General features: G+C 37.4%; 1 protein-coding gene across 1 annotated transcript in view; it reads left to right on the top strand.

Moving 5' to 3' along the window:
* FOXP2 (forkhead box P2) overlaps nt 1-16,870 on the top strand; it is a 547,305-nt gene that overhangs the window by 407,700 nt on the left and 122,735 nt on the right. Inside the window, exon 5 of the mRNA XM_062198659.1 lies at nt 8,717-8,791. Within this exon, the coding sequence (XP_062054643.1) occupies nt 8,717-8,791 (75 nt within the window). The remainder of the gene's footprint in view (nt 1-8,716; nt 8,792-16,870) is intronic.

Raw genomic sequence — 16,870 nt, 5'->3', positions numbered from 1 at the left:
CAGGCCTTCTTGTACTTCTCCCTTTGATCTTTTTTAAAAAAGATTTATTTACTTATTAGGAAGTCAGAGAGAGGGAAAGAAAAGGAGAGAAAGAGAGAAAGAGGGAGAGGGTGAAGGAGAGAGAGAAAATCTTCCATCCTCTGGTTCATTCCCCAAAAGGCCACAATGGCCAGGGTTGAGCCAGGCAGAAACCAGGAGCCAGAGACTTCATTGAGCTCTCCCAATGGGTGGCAGGGGCCTAAGCACTTGGGCCACTTTCTGTGGCTTTTACCAGACTGTTAGCAGGAAGCTGGATTAGAAGTGGTACAGTGGGGACACGAACTGGGGCCCATATGGGCTTTACCCACTACGCCACAACACTGACCTCCTCCTTAGATCTAATGCTCCTACTCTCCACCCTACCCAGTCTTCCTTTGTGTGCCAGTGTCCACTTCTTGTCCTTTAGTCCAAAAGCCTTTTAGCATCGCAGTCTGCCATCTATAATTATACCTCCTCTGTGCTCGTCTAGTTTCCTGTGCACACATTTGTCTTCATACTTCCTACAATACCCATAACCAGATGTTTGTCTTTCCAATTAGTCTATACATACCTCCTTGATTAGGTATGCCAGTCGTTTATCCAGTGAGTAATGTTTTATAATATTCCACAGAAGGGTCTTGCTCTGTGGCTCAGTAAGCTAAAGCCACAGCCTGCAGCTCTGGCATCCCACAGGGGTGCTGCTTCAAGTCCGACTGTTCCACTCTTGATCCAGCTCCCTGCTAATGTACTTGGGAAAGAAACAGAGGATGGCCCAGATCCTTAGGCCCCTGCACCCATGTGGGAGACCTGGAAGAAGCTCCTGGCTCCTGGCTTCAGCCTGGCCCAGCCCTGGTCATTTCAGCCATCTAGGGAATGAATCAGCAGATGGAAGGTCTCTCTCTCTCTCTCTCTCTCTCTCTCTCTCTAACTCTGCCTCTCAAATAAATAAATAAATAAATCTTAGAAAAAATGAAAATAAATATTCCACAGAAATGAGTTACCAATATATATACATAAAAATTTTTATATTTCATCCCTTAGATTAATATTATATAGTTAAAACTTTTGTCTTCTACTCTCTGGATATTAGCTATTCACAAAAAATCCAGATTTACTTTTTCTTTCCAAAGAAGGTTAAAGTAGTTTCTTGAACACAGCAAAAATGTGTGTAACCAGTAAGCAAAAATATAACAGTTTGCCAGTACCCTGCAGGAATGTCTCATACAGAAATGTCTCTTGACTGCTGCCTTCACTCCCTTTCAAAATATAATAACTACATCACTTGGAGAAGCACTATACACATCCTTTGTTTTTTCAGTGACATTAGACACACAAAAGGTACTTGATTAACATCCCTGGAGAGTCAAGTTGTCTGTGTACTCATTGAGCAGGTGTAGGTTTAATCCTGCTCACAGACAGCAGCCAGGTCACCTGCCCCATCCTTGATTTCAGCCTCACCTGTGGAGGCAGCCTGGCTCTCTGGGTGAGAGGTGTCCATATCCTTTCTATTCTTGGCTTCTCTGCTGAGATTTCTAACAAGGGTGCCAATTAGTGCCAGTTATGATGGCAGCTTTCTGAAGTGAATAAGAAGGGGATTGACTAAAAACAGGGTGAAAAATATGACTTTGACACTGTTATATTCTGCAATCTTTGTTAATTCATCAGTAATTTTTCAGTCTTAAAAATCTTATTTTAAAATTAATTTAAAATCTTACTTGAATAATGTCAGTTGTTTTAAATGATTAATATGAAATTCCTTAAAATCTCAAACTCCACATACTTATGATATCTGCAGGACATAGGGACTACCACTAAATTTTCTTTGTTAATGTTTACCTGATCTTTCTTATAAATTTAGGTTCATTGGACAAGAAAAAAGGAATGAATATATAACCTTAAATTTTGGCAATATAAAAATGCCAGAGCTTTCAAGTCTGCTCCCAGGGTCCCTAGTTTTTCCTTCTCTCACTCAGTCAGGTAGGCTTCAGATCCTTTGAAGTTACCCTCTTCTCAAATTGTCATTTTCTCATTGCATTGCTACTGATGCCATTGGTAACTGGGGAAGCTTTGTGCTTCGTGGGCTGCCAGTCATTCCAGTCTAAACTTACCACTGCATGCCCTCTGCTTGTCACTCTTTACCTGAGGACATAAGAAAATTTTGCGGATCTGATGAGCAGAAGTCTTCACAGTTCTGAAGTTCCCAGCCTTGTCTCTTCCCAGTTCTCCCCTTCCCCACAGTACTCTTGCCAAACCACAATGGTCATATCTCTTAGGCACAGTCCTGAATGCTTTGGATCCTCCCTTTCTTTCCTGTCTCACTTTGTTGTTGTTTTCCAAACAATAAAGCCTTACTCACTCTTTGTCAGTCAGCTTGAAAATCTCATCATTCAATATGCTCACCCTTTTGCCCCCAGGTACCAGAAATGTCATAAAAACACACAACCAAACCAGCAAACAAAACAGTTGCAGTGGGAGAAAGGCCAATTCACCATTTATTATTGTTATTGTTTACAGGTTGATTTGCTTTATACCACACGAAGTGTCCATATTTCTTGACTAGCTGAATATTTGTCCTTTAATTTTTGTACCTTTAAAATCCAGATATCTTTGCCATTCTAATATCATTTTTACCACAAGTATGACTTAAAAGCTTTAAACATGTTAAAGGAAACTTTGAACACCCATTCAGCCAACCTCAAGAAATAAATTATAATTTAATATATTTCCATTTGTTAGGAAAGATCAGTGTATAATACTTTCTTTTCTATGAAAAAAATACATTCAACAAATTTGCAAAAAATGTATTTTTTAAGAGTTTGTTTGAAAGGCAGAGTTTTACAGAGAGAGAGAGAAAGAGAGAGACAGAGAGAGAGAGAGAGAGAGAGAGAGATCCTGCATATGCTTATTCACTCACCAAATTGCAGCAACAGCAGGAGCTGGACCAGTCTGAAGCCAGGAGTCAGAAGACTCTTCCAGGTCTCCCATGCCAGTGCAGGGGCCTGAGCACCTGAGCTATCCTCTGCTGCCTTCCCCAGGCACATTAACAGGGAGCTGGATTGGAAGTGGAGCAATCAGGACTTGAACTAGTGCCCACATGGGATGCTGGCGTCACAGGCAGCAGCTTTACTCACTACACCACAATGCTTGCCCCCAAAAACTGCTGTCTTTTAACACATCACTTCACTTTGTCACTGAACACAAACACATATATGAAACTGCTTGTTTTCCTGTAGCAATTTCTAAAGAGAAAAAAGTATTTCTTCATTCATGTAGAAGAGGTGTTGACTTGTATTATAAAGTCTACTGATAGATTGAAAGCTATTTGAATACAGGTACAATGTCTTGAGAATTTTTGCATTCTTTATAGTGTGTAATAGTGTTTTATGACTAAATTGATCTTCTGTATATAAAGAGAATTGAAAACGAATCTTGATGTGAATGGAAGGGGAAAGGGAGCGGGAGAGGGGAGGGTTGCAGGTGGGAGGGAAGTTATGGGAGGGGGAAGCCATTGTAATCCATAAGCTGTACACTGGAAATTTATATTCATTAAATAAAAGTTAAAAATATAGATGCAAAAAATAGTGTTTTATGAATAGTAGGACTTTCATAATTTTTTTACTTGAAAAAATACTGAAAACTCTTCTGAAGTGATAATGGTTGCTAGTAAATATTAAATCCAGAGGTAATAAGTAGTAAGTTTATGACAGCCAGCCCTGTCCCACATACTTTACAAGTAATGTATTTAATAATCTTTTGTGGTGTTACTTATTACCCCTTTTCTGAAGAGGGAGGCCAAGAGAAGCTAAGTATCTTGGTCAAGGTCACATCACCACTAAGTGTTGATCAATATCTGAACCCGGCAGACTGTCTCCAAAGCCAGTATTCTTATTTTCAGCACTAAATGACTTACTCTTTATTGTTTTAACAGAAAAATCACATTGATCCATATTTAAGTAAAGAGTAGATTCCTTCTGAAGTTAATGTTGAAGTTCATTCCAGTACATTGTCCTGGCCTTTTCACTGTTAAAAGGTTCTTTGGTGCTTATTTGAACCAGATGCAAACACTTAAATCATCCGTTCACATTGTGTTTCCTATGATTTGCTGAAATATGTCAGGTTGCATTCAGGAGACCCATTTCTTTCTTTTTTTTTTTTTTTGACAGGCAGAGTGGATAGTGAGAGAGAGAGACAGAGAGAAAGGTCTTCCTTTTTGCCGTTGGTTCACCCTCCAATGGCCGCTGCGGCCGGCGCATCTCGCTGATCCGAAGCCAGGAGTCAGGTGCTTCTCCTGGTCTCCCATGCGGGTGCAGGGCCCAAGTACTTGGGCCATCCTCCACTGCCTTCCCGGGCCATAGCAGAGAGCTGGCCTGGAAGAGAGGCAACCGGGATAGAATCCGGTGCCCCAACCGGGACTAGAACCCGGTGTGCCAGCGCCGCAAGGTAGAGGATTAGCCTGTTAAGCCATGGCACCGGCCCAGGAGACCCATTTCTTTTTTCTTTTTTTTTTTTTTTTTAGCTTTTATTTAATGAATATAAATTTCCAGTGTACAGCTTATGGATTACAATGGCTTCCCCCTCCCATAACTTCCCTCCCACCCGCAACCCTCCCCTCTCCCGCTCCCTCTCCCCTTCCATTTGCATCAAGATTCATTTTCAATTCTCTTTATATACAGAAGATCAATTTAGTATAAAGATTTCAACAGTTTGCACCCACATAGAAACACAAAGTGAAACATACTGTTTGAGTACAGGTTATAGCATTAAATCAAAATGTACAGCACATTAAGGACAGAGATCCCACATGAGGAGCAAGTGCACAGTGGCTCCTGTTGTTGACCCAACAAATTGACACTCTAGTTTATGGCGCCAGTAACCATCCTAGGCTGTCGTCATGAGTTGCCAAGGCTATGGAAGCCTTCCAAGTTTGCCGACTCTGATCATATTTAGACAAGGTCATAAAAGACAGAGTGAGGATAGTAACCAATGATCCTAAGAGTGGCATTTACCAGGTTTGAACAATTATACAGCATTAAGTGGGGAAGAGGACCATCAGTACACACAGATTGGGAGTAGAGCCATTGGTGGTAGAGTAGAGGTTATGATTACAAAGGAATGAGGCCCAAGTGCACTAGACAGGGCCTAGGACAAAGGAAAGAGTCATTATTAGAGGAGCTAAGAAAGGTGCTGTCTAAGCTACAAGTAATTTTTCTGATTGAGAGGCAAATAGAACCTGATAGAAGGGGCTTGATAATAATCTGGTGGGCTTTAGGCCTTGTAAATTCAGAGGCCCAGACCTATCTATCTCTTCACATGGGGTATATCCTAAGGGAGGTGTGAACCTCCTAGGGGAAGGCACTCTGTTGACTTTCATTACTTGGCTGGCCTGGGAGGAGAGCTGGCCAGGTAAAGGCAGGTGGCATCTCTGACAAGAAATTTACAGTTCTGCCTGCAATGTTGCTGACCCTACTTGACCATCCCCTCAGCTGCAGTGGTCACTTTGGAAGTTGGGCTGAGTGAAGGGCTTTTCAGCTTAGAGCCAATAAGATCTGTGGCTCTGACCTGGGCATCCTTCGACTCCAGGGCAGGTCCATTTCCAGTGATCCAACTCTTGGCAGAGCTGCCAGGGCTCTTCACAAGCTGACTTCTGCTGAAGCCCAGGCTTACCACATTGAAAGCCACTGCAGTGGACTGGCCTGTTGCAGGAGACCCATTTCTAAGTGACTGATTTCATTCGAATTGCTGCTCCGTTACAGACCTGCAGCTTCATGGGTCTTCATGATCGGGCAGAGTCCTGTTAGCATCTCTTTGCCAACATTCTGTCTCTGTCTGTCGTGGAATCCTTTAGCACAGCCATGAGAAGAGACTGGGTGGGTTTTTCAAAGCACAATTTCTTTTACCAAGCCTGTCGGTAAGATACGATGACAGGCTAATGGTAGTGCAAAGTTTATTCTCACATACTTTTAATTCCAAGAATTATTAATTGGGAGTTGCTTAAAAGCCCTTGCCTTTCAAGTTATTTGCTTTTCTTCTAAGTTATGTTTCTTCAGTGAACTTAAGATTAAATTGACCTTCACTTTTCAGAAATGTTGCTTTTTAACTCTTTATATCTATTGCTTGCTCAATGTTTGTGATTAACTGTTATATTTTATATTTTGTTATGCAAAATAAAAGAGGCAGAAAAACATCACTGTAAGCCCACAGCATTGGGCAATTTTTGATCCCTTGTCCCTATGTATAAATTAATAGCAGTATCATTTTAATGTGTATTATGTCTCCCTGTGGTAGTAGTAATGATTTGGTGTGAGTGCTTTGGTTAATCAAAGTTTCAGGTTAATAAATGTAATATGTGTCATGGATTTTAGAGATTCAGAAAATAGTGAAAATACACTATTTTTTACCAATCAAAACATGGTATTTTTTTTTTTTGATGATTCAGAAGATTCTTCAGAGTCTCACATAAATTTATCTCCATGTTTATCAGTTAAGATCATATTTGGGAAACATTTATGGAAACCATTAAAGGTGTGTATCTGAGTCATTTGAGCTAAGAGAAGGAACATTCTCTCACAGTGAGACTCAGGTTACCTCAATCCCAAAGCTCCAAAACCATACAGGAGTTTCTCTGAAAATCTTATAACGAAACTCTTCTTACATAAGTGTTTTGGCAACTGTATCCCTTATATGTAACTATACCTTTTTACTCCATGGTATCTTTTTATATTTTTATCATTGTACCTGTGCATAGTTGTCTTGAAATTTTCTGTGCCCTGAGTGGGATGGCACAGATGGCAACTCTTCAGCCTTCTTGCTGATGGTGGAAACACAGAATATCACTCTTCATTTAATATTGGGTGCTCCTGCAAGACTTAGGTGAATTTGTTTATTTATAGAGCTTAATTTTTAGTATTAAATAGAAATAGTGTCATGACAGATTTGGAGTTCTGTGACACTCGTTTTTGGTTTTGTGAATGTGTGTCTATCTGAGGCTTTTATTTTGTTATTGTGGTTCATTGTTATGGTATGGAGTAGCATTTCATTTTTTAAGGATGCTTATGACCTTGTTAAATGGCTGTCCAAAGATGGTGTGGCTTGTTTTGATTTTAACCGAAGTTACAGCTGCCTAGCTGTAAAGCAGTCAGTTTCTCTTATTATGACTAGTTCTTCAACTTGTACTGTTTTAAATTGCCTGCAATTAGCATATTTCAACCTTATTTTTAGGTTTAAATTGCAGTGTGAGAGTGTACTCTCCTCTTAGCTAATTAGTGCTATCAAGGAACAGTAGGTTACCTCATTAGTACCATGTGCATTTAATTAAAGAAGAGAAAATTGGAGTTAACCTCATAGTTAATATTTTCACAGAGTGCTACAATGCCAACACCTTCAATTGGAGTCACACCCCTGTGTATCTAATTATGCACTGGTGCCAAATAAGGTTAGCAAGGGTACTACAAGGCTGTTGACAAAATAATTTAGATGAAAATGTGTGTGTGGAATTCTGACAGTCAAATATAACTTGAACATCCCCTCCCCCCCAGCCCCACCCCGCCCCGGCCGGTCTTCATCTGCCAGCGTCAAGTGACATCCTTCTTCATGAGACACAGAAAGAAGGGGATATTTTGGAAGCCATTTTTCCTCTTTGAATTCATATTCCTTATGTCTTGAAGAAAATGGCATAGAGTCATGTAAAGCATCCACAATCCGTTTCTTAAACACAGCCCCTGAACTTCAGAGATGTATTTGAAAAGAATTATTTATAAGATGTAATATTTACATGCATCAAACCACTACAAATACTCCCTGACACCCTTACCACGTCCCTCCTTGCTTTTCTTCTTGCCTGGTATAACTATAATTTCCCTTGTGTATCTTGTGAATGGGGATCATCCTTTCATATCATATGTGAAGTCTAAGGATGTGTTGTCACATGGTCTATTCAAATGCAGTGTAATCCTTTTGCCCTTCAGACAAAATCTTTGAAACGTCTAATGCTACTTAGGTAAAAAATGACATTCCATGTCATTTATCAATAAATAATCACTTTGCTTTTATAGATAAAAATGCAAACCATACGTTTGGGTATGTAGAGTAGTTTCCAATGCAAATGGGGAGATTCAACAGGTTTTAGCAGAGGTGGTGGAGCTTACCCCCATAGCCTGAGATATATTTTAATGGCAATATCTGTGGCATAGTAATACATAGAAAAGGCACTTTATTTAAAGAGATTGAGATTGTTCTCACATTCACATTCATTGGGTCTATGTTCATTGGTATGGTTACAATTGACTACACCTAGAGGTTAGCTTTTTCAAAAATAAACAGAGGTAACTAGGTTCTAAAGACAAACAGCATTTATACTCTCTAAAATTTAAATTTATATTATTTTTGTAAATATGAGGCATAATTTCAGTTTAGAATTAGAAGGTGAAGTTCCCTGGACAGAATCATATATAATCTGTGAACTTTTTTTATTATTGGTTAATTCATCATGATTCACCTAGTCACCGTCTCACCTGCCATGTTATTCCTGTTTTTAAATTTTGTGTTAGTTTTAGCTATGGTATAGAGATGGAGTAGTCTTGCCTGTGTTGACATACCAATAATCCCCCAAAATAATTTTAAGAAGTGATAATGTACATTATTAGCATAAGCCTTACACTTGGAAAAAAAGCCAACTCCTGATTCTCTTTGTTCAATCCAGGAATTGCTTCCAGAAACAAAATTATGTGTCTGTGGCCACTCTTCTGGTGATGGGCATCCTCACAACACATTTGCAGTAAGTTACATGGGCAATTAGAAATTCAGCTACTGAGCACAAGGCCATGGACCCAATTCTACTAAGTAGATTATCTATGATTTTCTACAGCCAGTTCCTTCCATGGGTGCAGATAATCAAGAGATGACTAATGTTAAGATACAGATGTAATTAGTTGGTTTTCTGTTATTCCTAGTGTTCTCACTTCAGTTATGTTTCTTGAAATATAGAGTTCACAGTTTGAGTTGATGGCAATAAATTTTTTCTTAATTATATAAAGGCTGAAGCACCACTACACTTTTCTTTAACTTTTAGGAATAATTTAATGCGAAAATGCTGATGTACAGAAAATAAATGGATAGAGATTATGGGTTGAACCAATATATGATTTAGAGGGAAATTACTGTCCCATGTTCTACAAGTTGCCATATAAATATGCCAAGGCCTTTTTTTCCCCACACATATTCAGCCAGTGGAGTGTAACTTGTCTCTTCGAACTATAATATTCAATGAAAATTGCTTTTTTGTCCCAATTTACATACCAATTATACTTGGAAATGAATAATAATCCTGAAGAGTCCATTCAAGAATTTTTTAAATAAAGCAACTTAATGTTTTAATGTTTCTATTTAACATGGAAGCTATTTATATTCTTAAGAAATCTCTAAATATGAAAAGTCATATATTTTCATAGTTTTTTTTTATTTTTTGGTTGTTTCCTTAAGAATTGATGTACTGATTTAGTCTCAGCGTGTTGAAGTAGTACTAAATTCACTCACCCAAAATTTATTTTTTGCTACCATTTTCATATTTCTGAACTATAATTAATAAAATGCAACACAATTAGATTCTTAGAAACAAATAATCAGTTTCTTTCTGAATGAAGAAGAAAGATCTAATTCATAGCATAGTTTAAAAATAATTTTTTTATTTAAAATTGTGTCAACATGAAGTGTCATTATTTATAGAAGATATGAAACTTTTTTTAAATGTTAGAGGCAATACAAAAGTAAACTTGGAAGTGGAAACAACAGCTTAACACTATTCTGTAGAAACAGTGAATGTACAATACTGAGAGTAAATTTCATATGTGCACGTTTCCTGATAATTTTGAATTATCTGATTTGAAGTTTTACTCCTTTTAGTCCTCAAACATTTAAGCCATCTGAGTTTTCTTTGTAATAATATTTGAAAAATGTAGCAAAAATGTAAGAATTGTGGTTAGTTTTGCTGAACTGATGGTATTACATTTATGTAAAAAGCTAAAATCATGTTAATATGTTAATGTCTGGGCATTCTCTATGTAATTTAAAGGAAGATAGATTCAATGTAAGCTTCAAACATGATTATATATTTTAATAAGACCAATCCCAAAATATTTTTAAAATAAGCCATAGAAATGAAACAGTATTCCTAACTGGTAGCCCTTTTTCTAAAAGAATCCCAATGGAAAAAATTATTTTCATTAGCCTGAAGAATAAACTAGCTTAACAACCAATAGTGTTGGTTTGTTATCTCAAACTAATTCTAGCATTAAAAAAAAAAAAAATCGCCTGTTATGCTGACAAGAAATTCATGGCATCAGATATTTACATTTCCACTGACATTTTTAGAATGAATGAGACATGGAGAAATTAACCCAGCAGAAGCTCTATAATTTCTCAGTGGCAAGGCCATATTGGTAGCTCAAGTTTGTGCTCACCAGCGCGCAGGTCTTTCCAGAGGCATGCCACACTGGTATGCTGCCCTGAGTGCTGTGTTGATAAGAGTCTGAGTTTGCTCCCAGCATTGAGACTGCATCTGGTCTCTAGAGAAAGAGTACTAGGATGGGTCTGTGAGGTCAGCTGTGACACGTGCAAGAGGAGGAGCATGGCAGTGCATGGACTAGGTACTGACCATCTGTGTAGTGTGCCAAGCTTAGTATTTCAAATTCGTTGCAAAGTAACCATACAAATGGTGCTTCTTGGCTTCACAACACAAAAGAAATGTTTTTAAATGTTAGTAACTAGTTGATTATTTTTCTTTATTAATTACTTTAGATTAAATTTTTTTGCAAGGTGAAATGGCTACATAAAATGATTTAAAATCAAGACACAAACCAGGGCAAATACTATTGTTCATCGTTGACAATATTTGTGTGATAGGGATGGCTGTCTTCTAACGTTCACCAAATTTTAAAAGCACAGTATGCCCAATAGTACGCTACTAAACCAGAGCACCAAAAGATTACTGGTGGGCTAAATGGAAGAAAATGATGTAGCAAGAATAGATAGCAATAGCAAAAGCCAGCCACATGCCTTCATTTTCTGTGTAACTGACATTTATAACAACTTGTGAATCACTATAATAATTCTCAAATAGTTCTTCCTAAGAAACCCTACACAATGCCTATCCATAGATTAGTTTAATATCACCCATATTTCCATGATTGAGCAACCTTCACAAATACTAGGCCAGAATTCTCAGATACATGCTTGAATTAGCAGATTAGTTTTACTCTCTCCTTCCCACATCCACTTCATTAAAAAAAAAAAAATCTTTCAGGTTTATTCACAAGCTTGAAGTAGAGTGTTGCCAACTCCCAGGATGGAAGAGTGGGGATGGGTGGGATGGGATGGGGAAGTCACTTCCAATTGCCAGGTGTAGGTTAAAGCTCAAATTGCCTTAACAAAACGAATAATGTTACAGATATAACATTAAATATGTCTTGAAAGCTCTCTGTTATACTATCATCTCTCATGTACTAATTTTATCAAGTTCCTAACAAAACATTCAATAAAAATATATTTCACAGGGGTATTTACTTATGTTCTGCTTTATTGGTAACCATCAGACATTGGCTATCCTGTAAGTACTATGGCTCTCTGATATCACATTTTTGAACAACAGTGATATTCTTATATACAAAACTAAGTATATTTATCATATCTTCACCAATTCACTGTAAAACAGGACTGAACTACACCCATTGATATCACCTGTACCTGAAAATTATTATGTTAAATTCTATCTACCATGGTGTTTGAAAGAAATATTTGGGCTCTATAGGTTGTATATTTAGTATTCTAAGAGTAACAATACAATATCCTTACAGTAACTTTGAATTTCATAAAAAAGAGTACATTTTTGCCTTATGAGAAAAGAGTATCAGCGATTCATTGTGAGAGATTAGTTTTTAATGCTTTTCACATTCATTTTTAAAAATGGAGTCAATTTTAGCTCTAGTCTGGAAATATATCAGTTATTTTACTTTTCTTTTAAATTTTAATACAAAGATAGATGCCTTATTTTCTTTTTCTTTTTTCCCCACTACATCAAACAGCTTCCAAATGGTGGACTCCATAAAGATCCTAAATTTCACTGTCTTTGGCTTCTCTAAAACAAGATAGGCCCCCGATTTCACTACTTCTTAACTAGACCTTGTTGATACCTCATCTGCCTGAATGCCCTCATTAACACCTATTTGAAGACAATTTTACTGTCAGCCTTGTCTACAAGTTTTTACACATAAATAACTACTGTCCCACATAGGTTTCTGCCTGTTAGCTCGAACTGCTAAGGCAATTATTTTGAATGCTTAGGGCCATTGCTTTTTGGATCTTATTTTTAAAACCTTTAGCATTGGGCCAAATGATTCTCTTCATGAACAAAATATGTTGGACCTGTAAACTAAATATAAGATTTAGCTGGCATTGGTCCAACTGGCTTATATCCCATTCAGACTACATTACATTGACCACATTTGATCTTTCTCCCTGCGGGTTTTACTCTGTTGTGATTGCCTTCTGAATGTTTCATTTTGATGGGGATTATGGATTGGAAGAAACAAGGAAAGGTGGATAATGATGATGTTTGAGGACCTCTTTTATTTCTCTTTTGATTTTGTCTCTCTCTTTAGGATTACATAAATCCTACTCAGCACCCAAATAGTCCCTCCCACAGGCTCCAGAGTCAGACTGTGGGATTAAATATTCTGGATTAAATATTGGGGAGATTATTAGACCTTTCTTAGTATCATGTTCCCAACCAGTAATATTAGAACAAAAATTGCACTTACCTCATAGGGTGGTAGTAGAAATTAAATTTGATAACTTTAAAGAGTACTTAGTATGTTGACAAACACATTGTAGGTGTACAATAGATTTTGTTTTGTATCTGTAGTACATCAGTATTCCTGTGTTTGTACTAAAGAGGCAATTCTCCTTGAAGTAAATTTAACCTAAAAGTAGCATTGGTTAAGTCATGGCTAAGACAGAATTCAACATTCTGCACAGTGAGGAAATCCTTCCCCCTCCCCCAAAGATTTACCTACTTATTTGAAAGTCAGAGTTACAGAGAGAGGAGGAGAGACAGAGAGAGATCTTCCATCTGCTGGTTCACTCCCCAGAAGACTACAATGGCCAGAGCTGAGCCAGGCAGAAGCCAGGAGCCAGGAGCTTCTTCCACATCTCCCACATGAGAGGCAGGAGCCTGAACACTTGAGCCATCTTCTGCTGCATATCCTACGCCATTAGCAAGGAGCTGGATCAAAAGTGAAGCAGCTGGGAAAGGCACCTGCTCCCATATGGGATGCCGGCATTCCAGGCTGTGGCTTAACCCACTATGCCAAAACACTAGCCCCAGAAATCCTTTACATTCATCAATTTCAGGTGAATGATGACTTATTTACTCACAAAAATCAATGTTATTCCAGTGTATATATGTTTGAGAAATTTTTATTTACTATTGTGATTATTTTGATACTATGGTACTTCAATAAAATTAAATCAGTTAAGATAATATTTCAAACACATTACAGCTGATTTTGTTAATGCCATAAAAATAGTGACTATGGTTAGGTCTACTGTTAAGAACTTTCCAGGCTGGCACCGTGGCTCAATAGGATAATCCTCCGCCTTTGCGGCTCCAGCACACCGGGTTCTAGTCCCAGTTGGGGCGCCGGATTCTGTCCCGGTTGCTCCTCTTCCAGTCCAGCTCTCTGCTGTGGCCTGGGAGTGCAGTGGAGGATGGCCCAAGTCCTTCAGCCCTGCACCTGCGTGGGAGACCAGGAGAAGCACCTGGCTCCTGGCATCCTGGCTTCAGATCAGCACTGTGCGCCGGCCGCAGTGGCCATTGTGGGGTGAACCAGCAGAAAAAGGAAGACCTTTGTCTCTCTTTCTCACTGTCCGCTCTGCCTGTCAAAAAAATTTTTAAAAAGGGGGGCGGGGGAAAACCTTTCCAGATGCTTCATCTGAAACAGAACAACAGTTTCTATTTTTAAAGCCTTGGCTGAGGTTTGTATGCAACTTCGTAGTTAATCCTTTTCTTTCCTAGTGTAATTCAGTATATTAATAATAATACTTACACGCCTCACTCAGGTGGGATAGAGCTCCCAGAGCTCTGTTCCTTCTAGAGACCTATTCTCTGTGATTGCCTCTCACCTTCTATTTTATTGCAGTATTGGAGATTGCCACAAATGCTCTGATGTCAGTTCCAAGCAGAACCAGTGGCAGAGCTTTTACAATGGAGGCTCCTCTTTGAAATTTATAATGAATAATTTACTCCCCTTGATGATTCACCAAAGGATTAGTATGGCAGAAATCAAGGAGTAATGAAAGGATTATTTATTTAGTTATCTGGTTTTGTTGTTGTTAATATACTTTTTCAAATAAATTGATACACTCACTGGAATATGTATGTGGCAATAATGCGAATTTATGGTGCCTATTAGGATAGACTGTAATTTTCCTTCCATGTTTTAAAGTTATTTGTAATGAGCTATTAGTGACAGTCTACAAATATTTAAAAAAATCTCCACTAACTTCTAAGAGTTCACTCTTCAGTGCTTAAATATGTGTAAACGTCACTTAATAAAATGTGTTTTCTGTATTTATTATTTTTATTTCTGTTCTTTGTCTGTTTCTATATCACCTTATTTTAATGCAGCCATAAATGAAAGGCACAGAAACAAATCATCTTAGTGTACAAACCTTAACAACTTGGGCAGCCACATTAACAAACAGGAATGGATATGCATACACATATCTAAATGGTCAATTGTGTAAAAGAAAGTTCATGGGTTTTTATTGATTTCTATTTGCAATTCATTTTTCTTTCTCATGTTATACTTTAGGATTTTAATTTATAATTTTTATTAAGCAAGTCAGTTTTTGTTGGGCACATGATTAACAAATTATAGAATCAAATGGTTAGTACTGGCATAGTTCATGAAGCAGCATATTATTTCAGTAATATTTCTAGATTTTTCCTGTAATTTCAATACATGGCATTGTCATGTCAAGCACATGGCCTCCTTGACATGAAAACTGAAACTGCATGCCATTCTTTAAGTCATTATACACTGGAGTTCAAAAAGTTTCCTGTTACTAGCACATTTTTAGACTATATTCACATAGTGCATCATACAACTCAGATGAAATGGTACATGTTTACTTTCAATTATTCATGCTTTTATCATAATGATAGCAAATTTTGTTTGAATAGATATACACTATTTTTTAAACAAAGAACAATATCTTATACCCAGTTAAGGATTTCTAGATGATACTTCATTCCTATTTAGTGTGGAGGGACGGTTTGAAATGGTTCTGATAGCTATGTTCCTGAGATCTTTCCCAAAAATTTTAATTTCCATACTGCTAGACTTCCTTCTGCATTCTCTCAAGAGAGATATTGAGAGTTACTTTGCAACATTATCATGAATGATATACTGTTTACATCCAAAACGCTACGTAGGGTATCATACAGATGGACAGAATTTTTTTTTAATTTTTTAAGAATAACACTATAATAATCTCAATTTTGATTCAAATTTTTATCTGCAAGATATTTATTATCATTTAAAACAGACAGTCAGAATGTGAGTAAGATAACTCCATCTAAAGAGATTACAGTGAAGGGAAGGCATCCAACAACTCAGACACAAGTTTTCATTAAGCACAATTCATGAGTTTGCACGTGGTTGTGCAGTAATAAAGGGAGAAGATGTTGCTAAGAAGATGCCATTGAAATCTGATAAGCAGGCTTAGTGGTTTTGAAATTTAATATTTCAAGAGTATCATATACACACACATTTGCTTAATAGGTATTTGATGCATAGATAAATAACAAAAAAATAAGTAAGTAGGTATAAATTTAAAGTATACCATTGTTTTATCTTTCTTTCTTCCAAAACCATTTTTAATCTATAAATTATATATTTCATGCTCTCTTATATTGAGGCTGGAATTATAATTTATATATATATGTTTATATATATATATATATATATATATATATATATATATATCTTGTCTCTTTATACATTTCCTGAGTACTCATTGCTATAATGAAATGGTTGTGCTTTGTTACATAACATTTATTTTCATCCTGTATGGACTTGTAGAATACTAGAGCTAAAAGGGGCCTCATGGTTCATGTAATTCCACTTTTTTATTTTACACTTGAGATAAGAATGTTAAGGAATGAAGTGACTTCCTTAATATCTCTCCATTATTCCTTAAATGCAAGGAGGAGTTATTGATGATCTGATAGTTCTTTATACATGATTCATGTGTATTAATTTTGTGTTACCTGTGTACTTTAATTTTAATTCTATTTTCCATCAAATAAGAAACTCATTCAGGGTTTCCAAATGTTGCTAGTCACGTTTGCTTATGAAAAGATGTTGAAAAACAAATAGGGCTAGGCCGGCACTGCGGCTCACTAGGCTAATCCTCCGCCTGCTGCACTGGCACCCCAGATTCCAACCCCCGGTTGGGGTGCCAGATTCTGTCCCAGTTGCTCCTCTTCCAGTCCAGCTCTCTGCTGTGGCCCGGGAGTGCAGTGGAGGATGGCCCAGGTCCTTGGGCCCTGCACACGCATGAGAACCAGGAGGAAGTACATGGTTCCTGACTTCGGATCGGTGCACTAGTGGTTTCTGAGGATGCTTTAAGATCTCAATCAGATCTATGATGAGATTATTTGTAAGCTGAGGTTTTAGAAAAGAAAAATTCAAGGATCTTTAATGATTTTCTCAGAAATGTTTTGAAGTAAATTGCAAAAGTCTAAACTGTTGTTTTGTTGCTTACATTCTCTTATTAGGACTTCAGTTTATAAAAA

This window comes from Lepus europaeus, chromosome 1 (assembly GCF_033115175.1).
Source record: "Lepus europaeus isolate LE1 chromosome 1, mLepTim1.pri, whole genome shotgun sequence".
NCBI classification, from domain to species: domain Eukaryota; kingdom Metazoa; phylum Chordata; class Mammalia; order Lagomorpha; family Leporidae; genus Lepus; species Lepus europaeus.
The sequence above is the reverse complement of the archived record's forward strand: the minus strand, read 5'-3'. Positions and strand labels throughout refer to the sequence as shown.